Raw genomic sequence first — 26861 nt, 5'->3', positions numbered from 1 at the left:
CTTCTTTGGTGCACTCGTAACCCTGAGGTCGGTCCGTCCCTATCCAAGGCGTTGTTGTAAAGTTTCAAAATCTGCAGATTGCTAATCCACAAATTTCTACCGTTTTTTCCCGGCTCCTTCGATAAGCAGGAAAGCCTTTGAGTTGCTTTCACTATTACTAAAAATGTTGTTTTTCATAATTTGTTTATAAGAAATAGTTTTTTTTTTTTGGGTTCAAAATTTTCATTTTTTTTCGTCCAAAATAAGTATATACCAAGCGAGATGATTTATTTTGATGATGAACTTTTGATTGGTTGTTCTCAGTTGGTTACAAGGGGCTAGGCATTTCACAAGGCAAATTAAAGGAGCTAAGTTTGAGCAGCTGTAGCGCTGTTTTTTTGGGTATAAATAAAAATTTGTCTGTTTACTTTTGAACGTCAATGTCAATATGTAATTTCATTCAATGTAATAAATTCTCTCAGTTTTTTGCAAGATTATTGAAAAACCCGTTGTCTGGAGACAACATGGTTTTCACCCCTTAAAAAAGTTGAGTTTATTTTTATTGAAGAAAAAATGTTTTTGTCCTTCGTTGACACGTATCATGTAGCTTCACAAAGTATGATTGGCATGGGAGTTTATTGCATCATCAACTATTGTCTTTTATTGCAATAAAAATCAAGTTTCCCAGCAAAATAAATGCATTAGTACCTGGTATTATCACAACAAAACACTACAGTTTTTCATGCATTTTTCTTGGAGGTGGTTGTAGCGATTGACACAAAACTTGGAGGCTTCAAAATATCTTCCATACCGATATCTGTTCGAATAAAGTTAATAATAGTATATTACTATAATTTTTAGTAATTGGGTGGAAAACCCTACTTAAGCTCATCCTAGTACCACGAAATTTTACAGCAATGCAAGCTATAATATAAAGCATGATCTTGTCAAGTTTGGTGGAAATCGTTTATAGACATATCTCCAAAAAAGGTGTTTGTCTGCTGCCATGCTCGAGGGCGCTGTGATCATCTTAAAAAAAATGCAAACGGCATGTTAACGTGCGGACTTAATGGCAGTCCGCAAACTAGGATTATTAAAAAATATTGAAAGCTAAATTTTTGGTGCGTTGTTAAACTTTTTTGTAAATTTTGGTGTTTTTTCAAGGCTTCTTTAATGAATAATAAAAAACTACTAAATGAATTAATTATCCTAGTTTCCGAACCGTAGAAATATGTTCTGAATAAGTTGTGAAAATTTCTTTTGATAGATTTTGGGCTACGGTGGCAGCAGAATTTCAACATGCAGTTTCGAGAAAAACGCATTTAAAATCTGAACTGACCATTAGTCTACTATATTTAGTCCATAAACATTAGGTTTCTTGAAGAAACACATGTACAGTCTTGGCTTCAATTCTTATGATTTTAGCGAAATCATTCGAACGTTATTTGCATCGATAAATAAGCGCTGTATTACGGCGATCGACATAAACCTGGCATGTGACATTTTACCTGTTTAACACTGTAACTTCTGAACGACTCCGAATATCAAAAAATCACTATATCTAGATACAATTGATGCAAAAAACTCGGTTCCTCGAATCCGACACATGGGATGACCCCCTTAAAACTTTGCAGACGTTTTTCTCAAAACAACAAATTTCGAGTTGGCCTGACTCATATCTCAAACAATTTTGATTGGATTGATTTGAATTTACTATATTCTGAACAACTTGAATTTCGACGCTACGTAGAATTTCGTTCGTAAATTGATTTTTGAAAAAAAAAATCGATTAGTCGAGAGTTCTTGAGGGGTTTTCCCCTTAATAACAATTTGCATGCACGCGAAAGTTCAGGCATCCAATGAAAGGATTTGTGAATGTTGCATTGAATACATCTGAAGTCCATCTAAGGGCAGTAATTTTACCACCGGTTTAAAGGGGGAAACCACATTACAAGGCTTACTTTCAGGTATTTTTTGCGATTTTGTTTTATTTGGGAAGAATCCAATGAAATTCGGATATTATATTAGTCATATTTTGAGCAATTTTTGAGATGTTTTTTTAAATATTTAAGCCAGAAATAACAAAGTTATGTAACTAGGGTTCTCCAACTGCGGGATGTGTATCGACTCCAATTTTATCCGAAACTAGAAAGGTTTGAATTTTACATTACTAACGTATTTTCTAAGAACATTAACCTCAATGAAGGTGAAAATAATCAATATTAAAAATATTGCAGCTGATGAAACAAATTATTTTAATTTTCACCATTTTTTACTAAGTATGCAAAGAATAGTACCCTTAAAAGTATGATACAGTCAAAGGTAAGATAAGACAATTTTATTAGGAATCATACCTTAAAATTTCATAATAATCGGTTCATTACATTCAATCAAAGGGAAGATAAGGCACTTTTATCAGGAATCATACTTTCAAATTTCATAGTGATCGGTTCATTACATTCGGGCAAATGTGAGAAAAATCATTTTGAGAAAAACGTATTTGTAAAAAAAAAATTGTTTGAAATGAAGACAATTTTCACTCTTAATCAGAAACAAAGTTACAATAAATACAAATGCATTCTGATGACAAGTAGTTATAAATACGCCATTTTCATAGGATTACAGGATTACGTAAGGACATAAGGCGACTCCTGGGAGTTTGAGCATGGTACTGGACCCGATAATCGCTCGGTTTTACAATCATAAAATCTAAAGAAAAACGCAGCGTATTCTTGGATAGCTAAGTTATCCATCTGGAAACTGGAAGTTGGACCAAGTATGAAAGGTTTTGTGTATTTCTTTTATGAAGACATTTGAGTGTGCATATACTATTTTATGTTAGGGTATCCACTTTCGAGTGACATTGACATTCACAGTCTTGAATTTGCAATGAAACGACAACTTTGACTTATTATCACTTTGTTAGTAATAGTGCAATTTTACTTTGTTGCAAAATTTCGTGGTGCTAGAACGAACTTAAGGGCAGTTTCGCAGCCAATTACTAAAAAGTATAGTAATATACCATTATTTACTTCATTTAAACAGATATCGGTATAGAGGATATTTCGGAGCCCAGGCATCGTATAGTGGCAGCCTCCTGATTGTTTTCAGATTTTTCGGTTGGGTATTTTCTGAGAATGGGTCCGTTAAAGAAATGATCAATTTCGACCCCCCGCACGCCCAACCTTTCTAACAAATGTCAAAACTAAGATCGGCTTCGGAAAGCACTAACCGAGACCTTTTATTTGATATTCCACATGATATCCCCCTCTCAAATTCGTAAAAAGGAACTCACTGTATGCGTGAGCGTTCACAGTTCCCACCTTTCCATCCATGTGTGTCAATCGCTACAACCGTCTCCGAGAAAAATGCGTGTGACGGATACACAGACGGACAGTAAACTGACTTTAATAAAAAATTTTAAACCTTAAAAGTCGACTCTGGAAAGCAGAAGCAACTCTCCTAAAAGGGTTCTTATTGACAATAAAATGGGAAAAGTTTGGTATAAATTTGCTACAATTAGTAATATTACGGTAAATATTTTCAATGGGACATTGGTTTACATGAAATACAAAATAGTATAAGAGTATTCAAGCCCACTTGAAGAGTTGGCGAGATGCTAAGCCAGAAGATTTGGGATGCAATGCAGGACACTATGTAGGTGTGTCTACCATATCACTAGAGAGCTCCTATAGAGGACACTCAATTAATTAACAGTATTTGATTTAAATTAACAGTATTTAACTAAATAGTTAACTATGCTCTTATTATTGATTATATTATATTTTTGGTAGTTTATTTTTGGGTCTTTTGTTGATTGTGGAGCTTAATAATTATATAGTTCATTCTCGTAGGTGTAAATTACAATCACTTCCCAAAGATTTCAACAAAAGATTTTCGTCGTCTAATTATTTTGCTATTATCCAAACTATTGTAATATCGATTGAATAATGCTAGAGACTCTTCTTGTGGGTAAGGTTTACCTTTAAAACATTCTCTTTTGTAAATATTTCGCTGTACGTGTTTGAATAATACGAAATATACACATAATATATACTTGCCATAGATCATGGAGCCACTATGCTCTCTATGCATGCTTTTATCCAGTCGCTGGTTACAGCATTCTCTTATCTTCGCACCTGTACTAATTGTTACTATCACGTATGTAAATAAATTGCAGAAGTGTTTTTAATTTAGCAAATATTTACATACTGATATTATCAACACACAGATGCTCCTTACTCATGTCGGGAAAGGAAGCCACCGTGCAGTTCATACACTGGCAAAGGTAATTTATTTCATAGAGTATTCAATGGGGAGAAACCCAATGAGTGTGGGTTGAACAATGCTAATAGTGAGTATTTGCACCTAGACTCGAGCCAGAAAAAATGGAGGGTGGGATGTGTCGCTTGGATTCAAGTTCCCTTTTTAGTACAAACTGCTTTGGTAATATACTACATGATTGTAAAATTCGAATTAGTAATAAGGAATTTCTGGAATTTGCAGGCTTTATATACAATTTCCATAGCAATCAGGAAACCAAGGAGTCGATAACATCAGAATCCCAAGGTAGAATTGAAGGCTAAATTTCTAACAACTGATTTTATTCTAGGGTATGAAAAGGATTTGGAAGTATGTCGATTAGCTAAGTTTGTATCAGCATTTATTTTGAATATGATTCTCATTCCATTTATGTTGCGAACCTTTCTCCGTCACGCCAGCAGCAACTTTTTTGGAAACGTCTTCGCCTGTATTTCAATTGTTTTTAAATTTTATATGCCCCATGAATTAGTTTATATTATCTGCTAAAAGTGTAAGACAAGTGGCAGTATTACAGTTTTATTTTAAGTATAAATTGATGGCCTAGAATATGGTCAGATTCTTCCTAAGGGATGGACTGCTTCTATTTTCGGATTGAGGCTGAGGTTCGTGGTTGATCTTTCATCTAAAACTAATTTGTTGATGAAAATTACTGTCTGTATCCCAGGTGGCAAGGAACACTAAACGGCTTTCGAGGTAGCATTTTCACAGCAACTCAATGGTGCATATCTGGGACGTTGTGACATAGGCAGTTCAGGGTGTGTGATGAGAAGGTGTCAGATTTAGATCTGTTGCGATTGCTTCATAGCCTAATGGAAAATAGCGATCCCAAGTTTCTTAATCGTTGTACCGTGAGCATGAGTTAGTAGGTAAGTCTTCACCGCGGACAGCCGCGATTCTACTCTAACTAAGGGTATATTGCGCCTCCATGTCATGCTTAAAAACCTATAGCGCCATGCCAAAAATACATGTCTACATTTTAAGGCTAACTTTTGTTGAGTAGGTCACACCCCAAGACCAGCAGTGTTTTTTATTCCTCTATACTGTTGAGGAATGATGATGATGAAGGATGATGTTGAATAAGTATTAGTATACATGTGGGGAGGCCAAATATATATCAAACCTATACATGGAACCTCAACATGTAAACTCATTTTATATCAAATTGATACATATGGCGCTGTTCGTGTTAAGGCCTAACTATTGAGTTAATTGAAATAATTAAGACATGCTTTTGCTTTTCGCTAGTATTATTTAATATTCTTGCTTATGCCGTTATTTAGGGAACCATTTGTTTCCCTCATTAGTGCTAGAAATCCACTTGTAGGGAACAAGTGGTTCCTGAAATATGGGTATCTTCTTTTTCTTCAGCCTTTGTCCCGTTCACAAACGGGGTCGGCTCGTCGTGATCGGCTTCGCCATTTGGCTCTATCGAATGCCTGATCTGGGTGCAATCTCGAGGCTTTCAAATCCCCATCCAGCATATCAAGCCACCGTTGCTTAGGTCTGCCTTTTGGTCGTTTACCATCGACTTCGATGTTCAGACCAATCTTTGCAAGTGAATTCTCGTTTGCACGAATTGCGTGACCATACCATCGAAGACGCCTCTCTCGTAACTTTTCCACGATCGGTGCAACCCCATAACGATCGCGGATATCCTCATTTCGGATGTGATCTAAACGTGTGACGCCACTAGTCCAACGTAGCATCTTCGTCTCCATTACCGCGAGACGCCGTTCATTGTCTTTTATGGTCGGCCAACACTCAGAACCATAGAGAACGACTGGACGGACAACATTGCGGTAAATTTTAGATTTGAGACGTTCGTTGATACGTCGATCACAAAGGACACCAGTTGTGGAACGCCACTTCATCCAGGTTGCGTTAATGCGTGAAGCAATTTCATAACGCAGCTCTCCATTGGCTGATAGCGTTGACCCGAGGTATTTAAATCGCTCAGATCTGGGCAGATCACTGCCGCTGACAGTGATTGTGCCTGTTTCATGGGGATAGGTCGTCAAAAATTCAGTTTTGTTTAAATTCAATCTGAGACCGTGTTGCATGAGGCGATCATTCCATTTTTGAACAAGTTGCTCGAGATCATTTTTGCTATCAGATGCTAGGAAAACATCATCTGCATAAAGCAGTGTGTAGGGCGCTGGACGTTGGATATCCCGTGTGAAGGTGTCCATAACAAGGACAAAGAGGAGTGGTGAGAGGGCACTTCCTTGATGAACTCCAACAGAGACACGAAGCGGTTTTGATACACCCGCCATACTTCGAACTTTACTTTTCGGATTGTGGTAGAGCAATTGAACCCAGCGCACGAGTTCTTCTGGCACGAAGTGTTGTCGTAAAGCATACCAGATGAGTTCGTGTGGTACACGGTCAAACGCTTTCTCTAGATCCAGAAAGGCAATGTAAAGAGGGCGATGCTTCTCACGGTGTTTCTCCATGAGTAACCGCGCAGCGTGTATTGCGTCAGTACATAGTTCCGCAGTTCTTGACAAATCCGGCTTGATTCACGGTTATTTCAACGATTTCGCGAATACGGTTGTCGAGAATGCGTTCAAAAATCTTCATGGTATGGGAAAGTAACCGGATCGGACGGTAATTTAAACATTCTGCTGGACTACCTTTCTTTTTCCATATTGGAAGAGTGGTACTTTCTTGCCAGTCAGATGGGTGTTCTTCCTTCCTAAATAACCCGGTTAAAGAATTCACTCAGCCACGGTGTTGGGTCCCAGCTCTTCGCTTTCCAGAGCTGAGATGCGATGTCGTCAGGTCCTGTTGCTTTCCCCGATTTCATTTGTTTTATTGCCTCCTCGACTTCAGTTGCGCTGACTGGTGGAACTGCTCCAAATGTCGGCAATGATTGTGGAAGTGGAGGATGAGCAAATTCTTCAGTTGAAATCTGCTCGAAGTATTCTCGCCATCTATCCGTCGCGGCTCGACGATCAGTAAGCAAAGTACCGTTCTTGTCATTAACACAACAGAAGTGTTCGATATCCTGTGTGTGTTCATCACGGCTTTTAGCAAGTCGGTACAGATCTCTCTCGCCATCCCGAGTGTCCAGTTTATCGTAAAGATTTTTGAAATGGTTCGCTCGGGTGACAGCGGCCGCTTTCTTTGCTTCCCGGTTGGCATTCTTATAAATTTGCCAATTAGCAGGCGTTTTATCGTCGAGAAATTTGTGGTAGAGGCGTTTCTTTTCACGGGGGTATATGGAAGGATAATAATTAATACTAGCGAAAAGGTTCACACTAGTTGATGGACATTAAGCCAACGTTAGATTCTATCCTGCCTGCAAGTTCACAAGGTTTGTGGCCGTTTGACAATCACTCTTGTCAAGCAGAGTGGTTTTAACAGAGTACGTCCTCTTGGAAAAGTACCCTGAAATCATATAGTTCACAGGCATTAGGGCGTTTTGGTCTTTACCAAGGCACGAGTATTACCAAGTAGTTGCATATGGGTCTCTATTAATTCATTTATGTCGTATGTTGGGGGTAGTTTGTAAGTAATGCGGATTAATGCATTGGCAATTTGAATTCTGGTTACCAGATTCCTGCAGTTTTAAAAATATATAGTACTCTCAGGCACATGCATATATTTTTTTTGGACACGATTAACTCATTTTCGTTTTCTTTTCTTTTACGGTGCGGTGGATGGGTTGGTTGAGTGTCAGCCTCTCGATGTCGTTGCCCCGGGTTCGAATCTCGTGACGGTTTGTGTTCGCCTTGTGTTTATCTCGTTACTGTAAGCTTATCACTTGCACAACACCAAGTGTGATGATAATATAATTGAAGCACCATCTCAATGAAAATAGTAACGAAGTGGCAATGGGTGAACCTACTTTTCTACAGACTAATTAGGAATAAGTTCCACTTCAAATCAATGGAAACACGTATAAAAATCAATCATAAGAAGTTGCCAGCTGTACTTTATAAGCAGACGAGGAATTTATTTGCCGCTCATATGTTCTAAACGAGTGAGTGATTTAGGTTTCCTTCTATAAGTTTGATACGCAAGAATTAAACAAATTGAAAGAAAAAATGAATATCACATCATATATAATCTCCCCTCCAGAATACTCGGAAATTTAAAACGATGTCATGTAATTATCCCTCACAGTTGATATAATTGTAGAAGCAATCAACCAGTTTCCCGATCGAAATATATGATTGAAAATACACATTTAGTTTACTTGATGGTTTCTTTAACATTGAACATGATTTTTATTCATATCTATAACAGACTTCGTCACAAATAATTCTTTATCATCTGCACAACACCTATTATTGCGTTTCCTCATGCCAATCAATTTATTTGGGTGTTTCATATTTAATGTGCCATTGTGGGAAACAACACTTTCTATAAAAATCTTCTTTGTTCTTTCTTTTCAGACATGTCAGTATCCCCGTCACCGTCGCCGAAAGATCTCCGCATATGCCTGGTGGGGGACGTCGCAAACGATACGGCGACAGTCGAAGCAGCAAAGACTTTTGGCGTTCCTGTCGTTTCATCGGAGTCAGGACTCGATATAGTTTCCGATGTGGGGTGGACAACATATTTCATTATGAACGACTTTGAAAGTCCGGCGTTCGAAACGATACACAAAAGTGAACATAGGTATGTATGGTCGTTATGTTGAAAAGTTGATATTATTTGAACTACATAGACGCGGAAAATTATACTAAGAATATGCTATGATATTCACATGGCAGTAATAAGCGAGGAGGAGAAGGCTTGAAGGCACTAGAATGACACCCTCTTTATTGCTCACAAGAAAATTCATCATAAGGTGGACACTTAAAAAAAATTGCAGGGAGATTATAGGGTTCAAATCATCTTAATCTATTGCTTCTGGAATATCATTGCAAAGTAGGCTAAAAGCTCGCTAATTTATCCACCGTAAAATTTACAGTTTGTTCACAAAGTAGCAATCACCGACTATGAAAAGGGCAGTTGTTTTGAAGGTTTTATGTAATGTAAAACCTTATTAAAACCGATGTCTGTCTGTCCCTTTGTCTGCCTGTTTTCTTGTCGTATCCAATTTACTCGAAAACGGTTGAACCTATTGTCAAGAAATTTGAAAGAAATCCTACCATAAATAACAAAGTCTGAGTAAGTCAAATTTTTCCCATTTCATGTGAAATGCTAGATCCGAAACTATTGGTACTAAAATTTAAAACGACTGTAAAGCTTACAAAAATTTATTTATTTGATCAAAAAAGGTGCCAGTCGATTCAAAATACTTCTCCCAACGAGATTCAAGAGTAGTATGCCTGTTTCGTAGAAGTCCAATTGGCGGTGTTGATAAATTCGCCGAAGGCAATTTTGACAGTCTCTTTGTTCCTAAATGATCCAAATGCTTAAAAAAGTGGTAGCCGGTTGGCGAAAGGTCCGGTGAATATGATGAATGAGGCAGAGTCTCATACTGCAATTCGTTCAATTTTTCAACCGTTGTTCTGGATACACGAGGTCGTGCATTGTCGTGAAGGAATATCGCACCATCTCTGTTGACCAATCTCGGCCGTTGAATAGTCAATTTTTGGTGCGTTTTCTCGAGTTGGGCACAGTATTTCTGTGCATTCATTGTTTCTCCAGGTGCCAAAAAAGAATAGTGGATAACTCCAGCTGTAGACCACCAAACAGTCACCATGTTTTGCTTCGTAAGGGCTTGCGGTACCCCTTTCCAAGTTGTTGCAAGTGCGGGAAAACTTTTGAATAGTGCACGCCCAGTTTCTCTGCAATGTTTCTCACAGACTGACGTGTATCGGATTCGACTAGCAAACGCAGCTCGTCGTTATCAATCGATGGTTCTGGATGTCCACGTGGCTCACTTTGAAGGTTTACGTCGCCTGACCGGAATTTTTCGAACCACCGCCGCGTGATTCGTTCGTTTACCGTATCAGCTCTAAATGCGTTTTTAATGTTCCCGGGCGCCTCTGCTGCTTTATGATCGAGTTTGAACAAGTTTTTGGCTCTTTTCCATCCTTTTTTCCTTTTCATTCACTGTTATGACAACGATGGTCAAAACTGAAATGATTCCTTGATTAAATGTAGGAGTATTTATACTTCATTATCCGACACAAACAGCGCCAACTGGTGGTGGTTTGATACAGCAAAATCGCAATTAACTTCACTTGATTGCCAAATCGGCCATTTCATATGCAACAACCTAATCCAATGGAATATCAGCATCACAATAAAATTCACAGTCTGAGACACTAAAAGCCCAATAAACGACGAGAGTATTTTTACAAACTGTAAGTTCCTGGATAATTAATCTAGAATTTGGTTCGAGTAAAATTCATTTATTAAACAATGGCAACGTTGACACATTTTGTTGAAAAATTCCTTTGCGTCTCCAATGTCGTGAAGAATTGTATTTGTTGCTATATTGTGTTTTAAATGACCATTAATTCTGATAAATATCTAAGGTTCGTGTATGGACCACAGAAATGAAAGTAGGGTTGTGATAAGAAGAAGTTTTCTCTTTTTTCAAACCCGTATTTTCCGGGTTTCAATTATAAAAAATTATGACGTACAAATGTTTATTACAATAAATAGAAAAGTTCTATGAAATTAACCATCGATTTTAAGTGTTTTGCAATTCTAATATTTAATGTATCCACCTTTTAACTTTATGACGGTGCCACCTCGCCTATCTATGCTATTGAATAGAGTTATCTAACTTCCTGCTAAAATTTTGTTCTTATACATGTCCTGTATTATAACCCTACTGCTATTTCGAGGCCATGACATAAATTGACATGATTCAATTCCGAGTTGATCCTTTAACCGTGCAACATGTAAAAGCAAGACGGTAAGTGAAAATAGAATTAACAATAAATTCAATCTAGATTGTACTTAATTATGTCCAGGTCCAGGTCATTATGTAGGGGAAACATTTTATTATTAGTTGAATGTACTTCTGAGTACTTTTCTCTAACTTTACTTAAAACTTTCGACTTTCCGTTGGGGCCAATAAAATTTGGACTCATTTGAGTCTCTTGGGATCCAATCTCGTCGTTCTTTACACCACTTGCGTCAAGCTTTTCAAAGTACCTTCTTTGCGTTGTTTATGTGCTTACGTGTTTACCAATTGGAGCCTTGAACTCCACTCTCAATTTTGAAGTAGGATCGTTAAGTAAAATGGCTTTCAAATGGTTCTGCTCTCCTGGCGTCATATACGTTTGCTTTTCATTGCTTCTGCGTCCGACTCTGTCAGTTTTCTGTGCCTTTTGAAGGTACTTCACTGTTTTTCCCTGCATCCTATCTCACGGACGGTTTTGGATTTTGAAGTATTAGTCTCAAAAACTGCACCATTACGTAATTTTCTTCAAGTCTTATTTATGTTTCTTTTGCAATTTAACCACTTTCTGTCAGATTCAAAATGAAACTCATGAGGAGATAAGGCAATTACTAGTTTATACAAGAATAGTATTTACTACCTAATATATTTGAAGTTGTTCCGATAAAAAAGAAAGTGTGAGTTGTAAATTATAATTATTAAAGAATCGCTCTAGAGCCTAACGCAGTAAAATGCATTTATATATGTATATATAAACCAATATAGAAATGATCAATTATATACATTTCTGTTATAACATTCTATGGTAATAAGGGGGAAATCACATCAATTGTTAAGTTAGCTATCTAAGAATACGCTGCAAAAATTTCAAAACAAAATTTGTGTTTCTTTAGATTTTATGGGCTAGAACTGAGCGATTATCGGGTAAAGTATCAAGCTCGAATTCCCAGGATTGAGTCGTTTTTTGTCCTTGCATAACCTTCTAACGCTATAATCTTTTTTCAAGATGTGGAGACTAACCTCAGGGTTCATGATCCCTGAGAGTGTGGGATTTTTACCTGCTAAAACCACCTCTCGCCAAGCTATGACTGAGATTTCCCCATTCAGCAGCTTTCTTTGCGTATTTGACTTTTGTTTTTTATTGGAAAAGACCCTGTGGTCGATCCCAGCTCTTTGGTTGGCTTCGCTGAGGAACTGGCTGTTCTTCAGTAGCTTATAACATTTGGCTTTATTCTCCGCAGTCATCCCATCATATTAGAGACATCAGTCAATTTTCGGACTTTGATATTTTCATGTCCCTATGTCAGCTGGGAATACCTCCCTAACAGCCAGTAAATCTGTCTGTATTTGGCATTTAGCTCGTCCTTCCATCCTAGGATGTATGTTTTCCAGCTGTGTCCGGATAGCTGAGTGATTACAGCATAAGGTTGTCGTACGGAAAGTCGCGGTCCAAATCTCACTTGTAGTAGTGGAATTTGTATCGTGATTTGACGACTGCCCTATGTCAGCTGGGAATACCTCCCTAACAGCCAGTAAATCTGTCTGTATTTGGCATTTAGCTCGTCCTTCCATCTTAGGATGTATGTTTTCCAGCTGTGTCCGGATAGCTGAGTGATTAGAGCATAAGGTTGTTGCACGGAAAGTCGCGGTCCAAATCTCACTTGTAGTTGTGGAATTTGTATCGTGATTTGACGTCGGATACCAGTCGACTCAGCTGTGAATCAGTACCTGAGTGAAAGCAGGGTAATAATGTCGGGCGAGCGCAATACTGACCACATTGCCTTCAATAGGGTACTGCAATCCTGTACCATTACGAGTCTTGAATGAAGTGCTCTAACACACTTCAAGGCCCTGATCCAATATGGATTGTTGCGCCAACGATTATTATTATGTTTTCCAACTGAACTTAACGTCGAGTGTCATACCTAAATATTTGACCTCAGTCGCCTGTGACTCATCTTGTCCATGATGACTTTAGCTGGATTCTCTTTTTTGTTTGTCAAGTTAATGTACGTTGATTTGATTTTTTACATTGCTGTTTCCATTGGATTCGCGATTCTGTGCGTATTGTGGAATGCTTTGGTGACGTGGTATGAGCTTTCGATCCACAATGATCTGCCTCAGTTATAACTTCGGCCATTTTTTATTGTGTAGGGACGTATTTTAATTTGAAAGATGCGTTCTTATTTGTAATATGATAATTTGATTAGACCCTTTTTTGGCAATTTTTTTTTCAGTATTCTCCCTGTAATAAGTTCATAGCTTTATTAGGTGGCTCATTTGCTTTAATTTCTGTCCTCAGCTCATTTAGTTTTATACGGCGTTGGGTCATGGTCCAATTGTCTGAATGGGGTTAAGCTTGTAAACGTTGGGTCTCTAGGGGCTGGAAGGCCTTATCCTGTGTAGAACGCACCGATTTCCTTTTCTTTTTCTTTTCTGTTGTGCGGTTTCTTTGCCATAGTTTGCGAGCTCCACGTTACTCTGCAATTAGTTCGTTAACCTGCTTTAGCTTTGACACTAAAAGTCTGATTTCCACCAAATAGGATGGTCCAAAGAGGGTTTTCTAGCCGATTTTATTATTAAGTTTATCTGAAAAGACATTGGGGGTGCGACATATTTTGAGGCCTAGATTTCATAAAAGCGCATTGTCATGAATTTGTTTAGATTCATATTGGATCAGCCTTGAAGTGTGTTAGAGCACTTCATTCACGATCGTAACGATACACTACAGTACACTGTAAAATGCATAGCGGTCGCCCGAGATAATTACCCTCATTTGGTACTCATTCACAGCTGAGCCGACTGGTATCCGACATCTAGTAATGATAACAAAACAAGTCGGAATACCGGAAACTGGTGCTTCAGGTAGGACGTAGATTGAATGTTGCCGACCTGAAATCTTCATTGCTTCTTTCTTCCGCATTCCGCACGTATCGTAATTGTGTTTCTCGCTTTAAGGCCGAAACACAATTCCGTTCTGTCCGGCACGCGGATGAGAGAAGCTGCGGCCGGCACGAAGCTTCAATGTGCAATGAAGATTTAAGGCCGGTAAACATCGCTCCACGTCGGCAAGGTTCGGTCGGATGACACATTACAGCCGTTTGCAGTATTGCTTCGCTGAATGAGGAAATTAGCATGAATTTGTTTAGAAAACTGTCGAAGGCACTAATTAAATTGCAAGTGCCAATTAGGAATGTCACTAGCATTATTTCCGAATCTTCCTTTCATAAAAATAGAAGTTCGATAGTTATTTGTAATTTGTTTAACAAGTTCTTGAAACAAGGACACTTCAACATAATTATGTTGATGGGTACTGTGCGCGGTGCTTTGAAATCGGGCGGCGCAGACAAAACGTCAGAAGCGGTTCCTAGTGGTGAAGATGATAGAGAGGCAGGACCTATGAATCCCATTGCATGCAGTGAATGATCTGTCTTCGATACCCTGTGTGCGCTTTTGCAAGTTGGTACAGATTTCTCTCGTCATGCCAAGTGTCTTATTTTTCTTTATCGTAAATATCTTTCTTTATCGTAAAGATCTTTGAATGGACCGCTCGGGTGACAGTGATCGCTTCTTTTGCTTCCCGGTTGACATTCTTGTCAATTTACTAATTGACCAGTATTTTGTCGTTGAGAAACTTGTGGTAGAGGCGTTTCTTTTCAGTGTATTCCTCACGTTGTTTTATGAGTGGTTTGTCTCGCAAAACGGCAATAAACGGTCTAGGTTGAGGTGCGATGATCTCTTAGGGAACTGCTTTGCAGTCAGTGACGGTGGTAAAATGTCGGCGTCTTATGAGACCATAGTGGTTTGGGTGATACGGTGAAATTATTCTGGGTCTGGTCATAGTGGTGCAAAAGAGGCTTCAACCTCCCCCAGACTGGAACCAGCATTGGGGTGTCAGTAGTATTGGCTTGTGGGGCAGCGGGGTTAGCGACAGACAGATGCAACCAAACTCGCCACGAGAGGGGAAATCCAACGGTGGAAAAATCTAACAACCGGTCTTTTAAAAAAAATATTATTTTGAGTTATTTGCCAACCGTCGACCTTACTGGTCTCTTTCATTTACGTGTCATTTTACAGTTGACTTATAACCAACCTTATCTTCTTGAAAAAACAGAAATATAATTCGAAATACAAAAAAAAATGTTCGTTGTCCATTCTGCAATGGGGAAGCGGAATCCACGGAACAGCGCGGCAGGATTCGCGGCATTCGAAATTTATTTCGAGTTCTGATCCTTTTGTAAAACTCAAATTTTATGAATAGCTCTTTTTCTCAAATTGTCGTAGTTCAAGGTCAAGCACATTTGGTAATATGTTATATTACGAACAATAAAATAGGTAAGAATCGCTAGGATGTTGAGCTCCAACAAATGGTCATGTGTTGGCTCCTTATATTAACGCATTCAACACGACAAAGATGCGCATTTACGCAGCCAAAAGTGATAAAGATACGCACCAGCGCACTGAAACGCCCGAGATTCGATTCGATTAGTACTTTCCGAAACTGAACTTATTTCTGATATTAGGCTCACAATGTGTGCAACAAAAAGTAAAGCAGGTCTCGCTCTCAGAACCTACCGAACCGAAAAATCTGAAAAAAAATCGCATCTATATAAAAGCTAGACCTCAAAATACATCCCGATATCTCCACAAATAAAGTTAATAATAGTGTATTACCATGTTTCAAAAATTTCTCGAAAACCCCCCTTAAGTTCACCCAAGAAGTACAAATACAGTAGTAGTACAGTATAGCTATTATAAAGAAAGTTATTGGAAGTCAAAATATTGCATTTCATGTAACTTTATTGTATTCTAGGACGTGTATGACGTCAACATCATATCTATAAAATCTTCTTATATGGAAGGCGGGGTCACACTTTCGCTTTTCTTTGTTAGTTTTTTTTAGTTATTTGAATATCAGTGTCAATTACTGGAGAGGCACATGTATGTATACCTAAACGCTAATGAAATTTGCAGGTAGTATTCAATAAGATGGACGTATGTATGTGGTGTGGTTTCGTGCACAGAGTAAAGTGGAAATGCGTGAAGATGCATTTAATGAATTTGGCGCATAATATTTATGTCCTTAATGTGTATATACATATGCATATTTTGTTTGGGAATATTTTGCAGTCATAGCTATGTCTGAATGAAACAAGTCTGGTATAAACCTTTTTTGTTCATCTTATGTAAGACACTTCAACGCACATTTTTCTATCCGTATATAGCTACAGATCCAACATAATTCTTCATATTTTCCCAAACTACAAGATATACGTACATATTACAGCCATAGATATTATGCTCATCTTAAACAAACAAACTGCCTATTTTCGAATACTGTACATATATATGCACGTATATAAATTGATCGTATCCATATTTCCGATTTATTTCCTACGCAGTATAAGCATACATATGTACCTATATAGCACCTATATTAAATACGGCTGGTTTAATGTACAAATATATCTATCTGAATTAGATACTACCCGCAAACTTCATTAGCACAAAAAATAGCAAAGTTTCACACTGTATAAATTTGTTAATAATAGTTAGATTTTCTTCAAACTTGACCAAATTGTGCATTATGTTTTCCCTTACACCCATGGCTATTTTGTACTTCTAGGATGGACATAAGGGGGTTTCCCAGGTAAATTTCTAAAATGTGGAAATATGTTATTATTTACTTTATTTGTGCAGATATCGGATCCGGATGTATTTTGAGGCCTAGATTTCATAGAGATGTGTTTTTTTCAGATTTTTCGGTTGAATAGGTTCTGAGATCAAGGACCTGTTACACTTTTTGATGGTCATATTTTAAGCCCTCACTCCCCTATGTTTCATTCCTTATGGAGCTAGTTTCGAAAAGTACGCTTTTCGTTTGATACACCACATGGCCACATTTTATGAGAAGAAATTTTTCACTCTCCATTCACATGTATGGAAAACCCCCCTTAAACTTAACACAAAATGGCGCCACCTGGTGTATGTAAAGGGTACAAACAAATTACACGCACCTACCAATTTTCGTGACAATCGGTCTAGCCGTTTCCGAATAAATCGCGTGTGACAGACAGAAATACAGACATCGACTCGATTGTAATAAGGTTTTCTTTCACAGAAAACCTTAAAAACATGTATAGAGATTTGTTCACATAAGATGAACATAAAACCCTTATAACTGAAGGGCCGAACTTCTGATATTCCGACTTGTTTCCCGATTAAAACTGTTCGCCTTCCATGCGTCAAGAATGATTTTTATGAAGCGCGCAACATGATCAGTACCTTAAGATAGACGCAAATATAATATAACAAAGATTATTTATTTTCATAAAAATACAGGACTTACCAGAGGCGGAATTATCCTAATAATTTCCAGCGATATATTAGCAGTAGGATGCTGAATAACTAACATGTATACCATATTATGCTAGATTAACTAAAAGCGAATGAAAATAGAAATATTAAAAATAACTCCCTTCCTTCTATTCTAGGGTTATGGGACCACCTGCGTTACTGCATGCTGCTGAAGCTGGGGATGGATTGAAGCATAATTCGAGACCTGTGTATAATTATTCTATGCGAGGAGTAATTACATGCTTCACTGGAATTCGAAAAAAAGATGAATTGGTAAGCTTATGAATCACATGACATTATCGATTACACTGTAGGACAGAATATTTTGAATTCAAAAAAGCAGGTTATTTGGTAGATATAACTTTTGTATGGGAAGAAATAAATCGTATCATACGAAACATGAAGGAAAAAAGGCTCGGCTAAAGATGTGTGCCCATCAGAAATAACCCATATGTTTTCCTAACCGAATATTGAAGGTTTTCTATATAGTTTGTGTATTCTAACCCTTAAATACATTTGAAAAATCATTTCAAAATATTTACTTCTCTAAGGATTGTCAGTAGCATGGCTATCAGTGAAACAATACTTTATATGAAAGTGTCACTGTATCCTATTCATATAAATTTCCTGTACGCGCTTAGTTAGGAGTCCTACTTTACTGATATTTATTAACAAAACAGACTTCTATTAAAATTTAGTAATATAGAATTAGTATCCGGATATCTGAGTGATTAGAGCACAAGGCTATCGTACGGAAGGTCGCGGTTCAGATCTCACTGGTGGCAGTGGGATTTGTATCATGATTTGACGTCGGATACCAGTCGACTCGGCTGTGAATGAGTACCTGAGTCAAATCAGGGTAATAATCTCGGGCGAGCGCAATGTTGACCACATTGCCTCCTACAGGCTATTCTGTAATGTACCGTTACGGTCTTGAATGAAGTGCTCTAATACACTTCAAGGCCCTGATCCAATATGGATTGTTGTACCAACGATTATTATTATATTATTATTAATATAGAATTAAGAACGGTAACCCGGCTTCACACCCAGACCAGAAATTTTCTTTTAAATTTAAATGCTTCTTTTTAATAGTTTTTTATAACCGAAATATATCGTTTCCTAATTCATTAGTTGTTTTAAAGTTAAGATTTTATTGTGTTTTTCAGAACACTTTCCCCTTCCCTTTTATGAAGATATATACAATTCAAAGTAGATGTGAAAACAACAACATAATAAAATATGTCCAATTCATTTCGGATCTGGGTTGAGGTTTCATACTGGTCTTCAGTTTTAAGGATCCCGTGTGTCGGATCCGCGGAATCGAATTTTTTTTTCGGCATCAATTGTATCTAGATATAGTGTAGAATATATGGGCAAAGTGATTTTCTGATATTCGGAGTCGTTCGGAAATTATAGTGTTAAACACGTGATAAGTCACATGCCAGATTTATGCCGATCGCCGTAATAAAGCTCGTATTTATCGGTCCGAATGATGGTGGAATGACTTTGCTAAAAAGACAAGAATTGAAGCTAAGGCAGTACATGTGTTTCTTGAAAAAACCTAAGGTTCATAGATTAGATATAGCAGATTAACGACCAGTTAAGGTTTTATGGCTAAAAAGCGCATTGTACTTTTTAAATGCGTTTTTCTCGAAACGGCATGTTGAAAATCGGCTGTCACCATAGCCCAAAATCTATCCAACGAAATTCTTTGAAATTTTCACGACTTATTCAGAATATATTTCTACGGTTCGCAAACAAGGATAATTGCGATTGATTCAGTAGTTTTTTTATTATTCATTGAAGAAGCCGTGAAAAAACACCAAAATTCATAAAAAAAAGTTTAACACGGTACCAAAAATTTAGTTTTTAATATTTTTTAATAATCCTAGTTTGCGGACTGTAGTTAAGTCTGTACATTAAAATGCCGTTCCCTTTTTTCTTTAAAATTATCACAACGCCCTCTAGCGTGGCAGCAGAAAAACACCTTTTTTTGGAGATGGGTGCAAAAATTGCTCAGTATTTCAACAACGAACTATGCGATCGGGCTGGGAAAATTACTATGCACGCTCAAGATATCAATAAATCTATGGTGTTTCGAATTTGTATCTTTATCCAGTTCTTCACAAAAAATTTCTAAAAAGAGCCAAAAAAAACGGCCTTCACACGGGATGACCCCCTTAAAGTGGCCGTCGCGCGGCTAGTTCTGGAGTCTCTGTTTTCTCTTTGCTTCGATGATTGGTTCATTTGTTTGATAAATTGGTTTGCATGATAAAGATGAATTGATCCATCATACGATTTTACAGAGCAGAGGATATTGTTCAGCTTCGCATTGGTAAGTTCTACTGAAGAGGCACGGGTTGGATATTTGTTGTCTGACAGTGAGGCGTCCCCATACATGTAAAAGGGGGGTGTACATTTTTTCCACCGAATGTAGTCATGTGGGGTATCAAATGAAAGGTCTCGATTAGTGTTTTTTGAAGCCGGTCTTAGTTTTGAGATTTGTTAGAAAGGGGGGGAGTGGGATTGGTGGAAAATGATGATTTCTCTAACGGACCCATTCTCAGAAAGTACCCAACCGAAAAATCTGAAAAAAATCATGAAGCTTGCTCTATATGGTGTCCAGCCCTCAAAATAGTCTCCATGTCGATACCTGTTCAAATTAAGTTACTCATAGTATATTACCATATTTTTGGGAAAATTGAGTAAAACCCCCCTTAAGCTTATCGCAAAGTTATAAAAGTTGGTAGTAGTATAACATATTATCCCCAAGTTACAATAGCTCAAAGTTGTCTTTACCGTGTAAGTTTACAACCGGAAGTATTAAATCTGACATGCTAAATGCATATACATAACGGGCTTTCAATGCCGTTGCCTATGTTTGGTCAGCAGAGATTGGCGGGATCCAGAGATTTCATGTCGAATATCACGGTGACTACGGTGAAGAGTTTGAAAAATTAAGACCGTAAAGCTGCCCATATGACGTTGTAGATAAGACATTTTTGTTCGATGCAGAGTGCGTTTTGATAAAAAAGTTAAACGTTTTGCCAGCTGTTTTGCGAAGCGTTCTGCGTTCTAGTTGAAATCCACACACAGGAATTTATCCACGTCTGCAAAGTATCATATGACAATTTTTAAGGCGAAATTTGATCTTGTCTTTGTCGGTTAGTTTTGACATAGTGCAGTCCATTGCCATCTCGTGACGACGTAAGCAAAAAATTAACGATGTTCCCGAATGGAGACTGTATAAAACTGCATTGTTGAGGTTCATTGGAAGTTTGAGGAGATCATTGAATCGTCTTGAAAAAGTATCTTCTTGATGCTTCACCAGGTTGGGTGTTGAAACTAACTTAAAGTTTTTTACTGCATTCAAATATTCCTTCTTATAACCATAATATCTCCAGATTGGCCATGGTCTTCTTAGACGTTTCTAAAATGAAGATTTGATTGTGAAGTTTTCCATACTTTCCCACTTTGCTCCGATCGTATCCCATGTATCCATAGCAAAGCGAAGTGGAGCAGGTTGTAAGAGACCCAGCATTCTTTTTCAATCTAGACATATTTTACTTCTCTACATTGCGTTACTACCCTTACGAAAATAACCTCTCCTCGTCAGTTTGGATTTATAGGGAGAACAAGCGTGTTGTATTATGAGAGAAAGGAATAACTTGCTGGTTTTCAAAAAACTTCGGAAAGATGCTCGAAGGTATACTACTTCCAAGCACAAAAATGGTACTTTGTGAAGAGAATGTTTCAATTCTGCTCCAAGAAGTCTTTATTAATGTGAAAGAATCACAGAAAGGCTTCCTTCGTGACACGTTACATATTGTATATGCTCACAAAATAGTCTGACAAAAGATTTTGAATTCCAAGCTTATCAAACAGCAAGAACTGGCACTAATATAAAGATTTGTGTTATGCTGTGATAATTAAGCTGGAAACCAAGATAGAACCAGTATTATAAAGATACACAAGATTATTTATCATTTTATCGTGATAAGTTGTCCTATCTTATTACGTCAGCTAAACAAATTTTGATCGATATCTTTTTAAGGCTTTGTGTGCACACAAAAGCTTATTAAAACCGGTTCAATGTCTGTCTGTCCGTCTGTGTGTCTGTTACATCCGGTTTACTCAGAAACGGCTGAACCCATTGTTATGAAATTTGGTGAGAATATGTGGTCTGTGTATACCTTTATAGGCAGCAACTGGCGCCATTTTGTGTTGAATTTTAAGGGGGGTGAAATTTTTTTTTACAGCACATGGTCATGTAGGGTATCAAATGAAAGGACTCAACTACTACTAGGTAGGGCACAAAATGTGTGCCTCAAAAAGTGAGACAAGTTTTATTCTCAGAACATACCCAACCGAAAAATCTGGAAAAAAATCACAGTGATGTAACTATATGAAATCTAGGTCTCAAAATACATCCCATTCCGATATCTGCACAAGTAAAGTTAATAATAGTATATTACCGTGTTTTGGAAATTTACCGGAAAGTCCCCCTATGTTCATCCCAGGAGTCAGCATAGACGATAATATAGGACATAATTCTGGAAAGTTTGAAGGCAATCCGACTATTATTAACAAAGTTATAGGAGGTCAAAATTTCGCATTTCAGGTAAATTTATGGCATCCAAGACATGTTTGACGTCATCTCATATATATAAACGGGGTCGTGAGGACATTTTAGTTCACTTTTTGTGTTTACACAAAACCTTATTAAAATCGGATTACTGTCTGTCTGTCTGTCCGTCTCACACATTTTTCTCGGAAACGGTTATAGTGATTGACACCAAATTTGGTAGAAAGGTGGGGACTGTGAACGCTCACGCATATAGTGAGTTACATCCTTTTACGACGAATTTAAAGGGGGGGGGGGGGTCCCCATACATGCAAAAGGGGGGTGTAAATTTTTTTTTCATCAAATATAGTCATGTGGGGTATCAAATTAAAGGTCTCGGTTAGTACTTTTCGAAGCCGGTCTTAGTTTTGACTTTTGTTGAAAAGGTGGGGAGTGCGGGAGGTTGAAAGTGGTCATTTTTTTAACGAACCCATTCTCGGAAACTACCCAACCGAAAAATCTAAAAAAAATCAAGGGGCTGCTACTACATGGTGCCTGTGTTCCGAAATATCCTCCATACCGATACCTGTTCAAATAAAGCTAATAATAGTACACTACTATATTTTTTTGTAATTGACAGGAAAACCCCCGTTAAGTTCACCCTAGAATCACACCAGCAATGTAGGCTGCAGTATAGAGCATGATCCTGCCAAATTTGGTGAAAATCGCGCTATTACTAACAAAGTTATACTAGGTCAAAACTGTCGCTCCTCTGCAAATTCAAGATTATAAATGTCAATATCACTTGAAAGTGGATATTTTCACATAATATGCATATTTTACGCGCTACATGCTAATGGGACAAATGCACACTCAAATCTCTTTATAAAAGAAATACACAAAACCTTTCATACCTGAAGCGTCTAGCTTCCGGTTTCCCGACTTGTTTTGATTTTTTTTAGTGTCAATTAATCCAGGTAGATATTTGTATGGATATGTATATGCTAATATAGCTTGCAGGTAGTAATCAATATCATAGACATGTGTGTTCTGATTTGCAGCGGTTTTTAATTTATGCTCCCAACATATATATACATATATGTTATACGCTTTTGTGCACGGAGTGAAGTGGAAATGGGTGTAGATGCGCTACATCAATTTAGATGCGCACATATATATGCATATATCCTCATGCGGTAATAGATAATGTTTGTTTATTTAGGGTGAACATAGCATTAATGTCGTTGATCTTTATGTATATATATGAATCTTGGGGTTTAGCAAAATATGGCGGAATATTTTGTATTCTTAGCTATGTACGAATTGAAAATCGTCCACAGCGAGTTTCTTACATAAGATGAACACAAAATCTTTATACCTGAAGCGCTCGGCTTCCGGCATCTCGACTGGTTTTTTTTATTGAAGGTGTTTGCGCAAATCCCCATTTTATGTCAGCATTGAAAATAAAACTCACTACATTTATTGCATTTACCAATAAATATGGGAAGAAGGCGGTGAACAATTGGGGGAAGTTAAATTGCACGCAAAAGGGTGAGTCACAACTAGAATATTCTGTAGAATACCTGAACAAAATGTTATTTATGGAGTGTCATTGGCATATTTATAACTTAATCGACTCGGTAGATTCACAAATTTCCATCCTCGATTTCCGATTTCCAGTGCATTGTGGTTGTACTGGAAACCGCCGCAAAATCATTGAGGAAGTTCTATATATCAATGATTAATTGAATTGGATTATTTATCAATTATGAGCAGCAATGAAAATCCAAACTATGTGGACTAGAGACATTCGATCGTTATTTTAGAATGTTATTTTCAAAAATCAATAGATATTTCAGATGCAGATTCATTCAATGTGGAATGCAGAGTACGTACGATTTTTTCAATGCAAGAAAATTTATTGCCGAATTATATCTTTATTTATTTAGTTTCAATAAATGAAGTCATCTTTATTTTAGTATGTTATTTTTTGGGCAAAACTATATAATCTTAAGTAGTATCCTTATTTGAATCAAATTATGAATGAAATGATGAAAAATTACATAAAACACTTCGCCTAAGTTATTAACTTGTAGGTGTTGGTTTTGCGGCCGCATTAATTGTCACTGACCAGCACCCTGATTTCATCTACTCCATCCGCCCGGCTGTTTATGTGGATATAGGTTTTCTCAGTATGTCTATTTCCACCGCAGAAATATTGGTTTTTGGGCTGTGCCTACCATTGTTTTCTTTGTTATTTGAGCAAATTTAGTAAATTGATTAACCCCAATTGCTTTTGCTTCTACTTCGTATTCTCCTGGAGCGTTTTTAAGGTTTTGTGTAAACACAAAACCTTATTAAAATCGGTTTACTGTCTGTCTGTCTGTCTGTCTGTCCGTCACACGCATTTTTCTCGGAGACGGTTATAGCGATTGACACCAAATTTGGTAGAAAGGTGGGAACTGTGAACGCTCACGCATACAGTGAATTACATCCTTTTACGTCGAATTTAAGGGGGGGTCCCCATACATGCAAAAGGGGGGTGTAAAAATTTTTTTCATCAAATATAGTCATGTGGGGTATCAAATTAAAGGCCTCGATTAGTACTTTTCAAAGCCGATCTTAGTTTTGACATTCGTTGAAAGGGTGGGGAGCGCGGAGGGTTGAAAGTGATCACTTCTTTAAGGGGGCCATTCTCAGAAACTACCAAACTGAAAAATTTGAAAAAAATCAGGAGGCTGCCACTATATGGTGCCTGGGCTCCGAAATACCTTCCATGCAGATATCTGTTTAAATAAAGTTAATAATAGTATATTACTACAATTTTTTGTAATTGGCTAGAAACCCCCCTTAAGTTCATCCTAGTACCATGAAATTTTGCAGTGATATAGGCTATAATATAGAGCATGATCTTACCAAGTTTGGTGGAAATCACACTATTACTAACAAAGTTATAATACCTCAAATTTTTTGCTTTTTTGAAAATTGTAGACTATGAATGTCAATATCACCCGAAAGTGGATACTATCACATAATATATGGATATATTACGTGCTACGTACTAAGAAATACACAAAACCTTTCGTACCTGAAGCGTTTAGCTTCCGGTTTCCCGACTTGTTTAACGTTAAACCTTATTAGAATCGAGTCGATGTCTGTCTGTCTGACAAAATTTATTCGGAAACGGCTAGACCGATTATCACGAAAATTGGTGACAGTGTGTAATCTGTTGTTCCCTAGCAAGTGCCGCCATTTTGTATTAAGCTAAAGGAGGGAGGGTAGCTCCCCATACATGTGAATGGAGGGTGCAACATTTTTTTTTCATAAAATGTGGGCATGTGGGGTGTGAAATAAAGTTAATTATCATTTTTCCACATTTTAGAAATTTACCCGGCAACTCTCCTTATGTCAATCTCAGAAGTGGCGATAAGGGATAACATAATGGACAATTTGGTCAAGTTTGAAGAAAATCCAACTAATATTAACAAAGTTACAGGGGGTGAAACTTTGCCATTTTTTGTGAATTTCATGCATTCTACAACGTGTATTACGTCATCATCAAATATCAATTTCTCAATACCACAACGAAGTGAATTCTTATGAATGGGTCCGCAGAGAATTATTGTTTTAGTTTTTTGGTCATTTGTATATGAATATCAATTACTCCAATCAGACATGTGTCTATGTGGGTATATACAGGGTGCGACAGCATAACTTCCTTTTTTAAAATGCGCGCCACTCAGTTAGTTGATGTCATAGCGGAGCGCTAGTGGTCTCGTTCAAGAAGGGATACTGTAAAGTTTTGTCCCGACACGGTTCAGTCGCCATCATGCGTTGGAATAGTGAGGAGCGTGCCTTTGCCGTTGAGGTTTACTTTTCAAGCGGATGTTCGGTTATTGCAACACAGCGTGCATTTCGGAAACAAAATAAAACATGTGCTACTGGGCTGACACCAACCCTCGAGAATTGCATCAAAAGCCTTTGCATTCACCCAAAGTCACAGTGTGGTGTGCAATTTCCTGAGCTGGAATTATTGGTCCCTGGTTTTTTGAGGAAAATGAGGTTACAGTGACAGTGAATTCGGACCGGTATGTAAACATGCTACAGAATTTTTTTTTCCCACGGCTAGAAAATTTGGATTTGGGGGACACTTGGTTGCAACAAGACGGTGCAACAGCACACACTTCAAGAGCATCGATGGCTGTTTTGAGGAAACACTTTGCAGAGCGCCTTATCTCAGGCGATTTGGAATGGCCGGCACGCTCTCCCGATCTGTCCCCTTGTGATTTTTTTCTATGGGTTTTTTTTTTAAATCCCGTGTTTATGTGAACCGTCCAAGAGCCCTACAAGATTTGAAGACCAACATCCAAGAAGAAATTGCCAACATAACACCTGCTATGCTAACAAGAGTCATGACGATCGCCAGAAATCGGTTTACGCAATGTATGGAGAATGGGGGACGTCACCTAACAGATTTGATCTTCAAAACAATGTAAATAAAAACTTTAGACATGTACCTACATTATAAAAAAGAAATAAATATTTTCCGATGCATACAATAGTTTTTATTCAGTTTTGAAAAACGGAAGTTATGCTGCCGCACTTTACTTTATGCGTGCTAATGAAGTTTGCAGGTAGTGTCTAATTCAGATAGATATATTTGTACATTAAACCAGCTGTATTAATATACGTACTATATATGTACATATGTATGCTTTTGCGCACGAAGTAAATCGGAAATATGGATTCGATCAATTTATATACGTGCATATATATGTACAGTATTCGGAAATAGACAGTTTGTTTGTTTAGGGTGAAGAT

At 37.6% G+C, this 26861-nt stretch overlaps 1 protein-coding gene across 3 annotated transcripts in view; it reads left to right on the top strand.

Annotated features, from left to right (window-relative positions):
- LOC119647512 (protein ECT2) overlaps positions 1–26861 on the top strand; it is a 189052-nt gene that overhangs the window by 120018 nt on the left and 42173 nt on the right. For all 3 annotated transcript variants that reach the window (XR_005248890.1, XM_038048475.1, XM_038048474.1), the window contains exons 2-3: positions 8703–8928; positions 17611–17746. Coding sequence is in view for 2 of the 3 variants with exons in the window: in XM_038048475.1 (XP_037904403.1) it covers positions 8703–8928; positions 17611–17746 (362 nt within the window). In the remaining variant the exon portion in view is untranslated. The remainder of the gene's footprint in view (positions 1–8702; positions 8929–17610; positions 17747–26861) is intronic.

Source organism: Hermetia illucens, chromosome 2 (genome assembly GCF_905115235.1).
Source record: "Hermetia illucens chromosome 2, iHerIll2.2.curated.20191125, whole genome shotgun sequence".
In the NCBI taxonomy this organism is placed as follows: Eukaryota; Metazoa; Arthropoda; class Insecta; order Diptera; family Stratiomyidae; genus Hermetia; species Hermetia illucens.
Note: the sequence above shows the minus strand (reverse complement) of the source record. Positions and strands in the feature narration are given on the sequence as shown.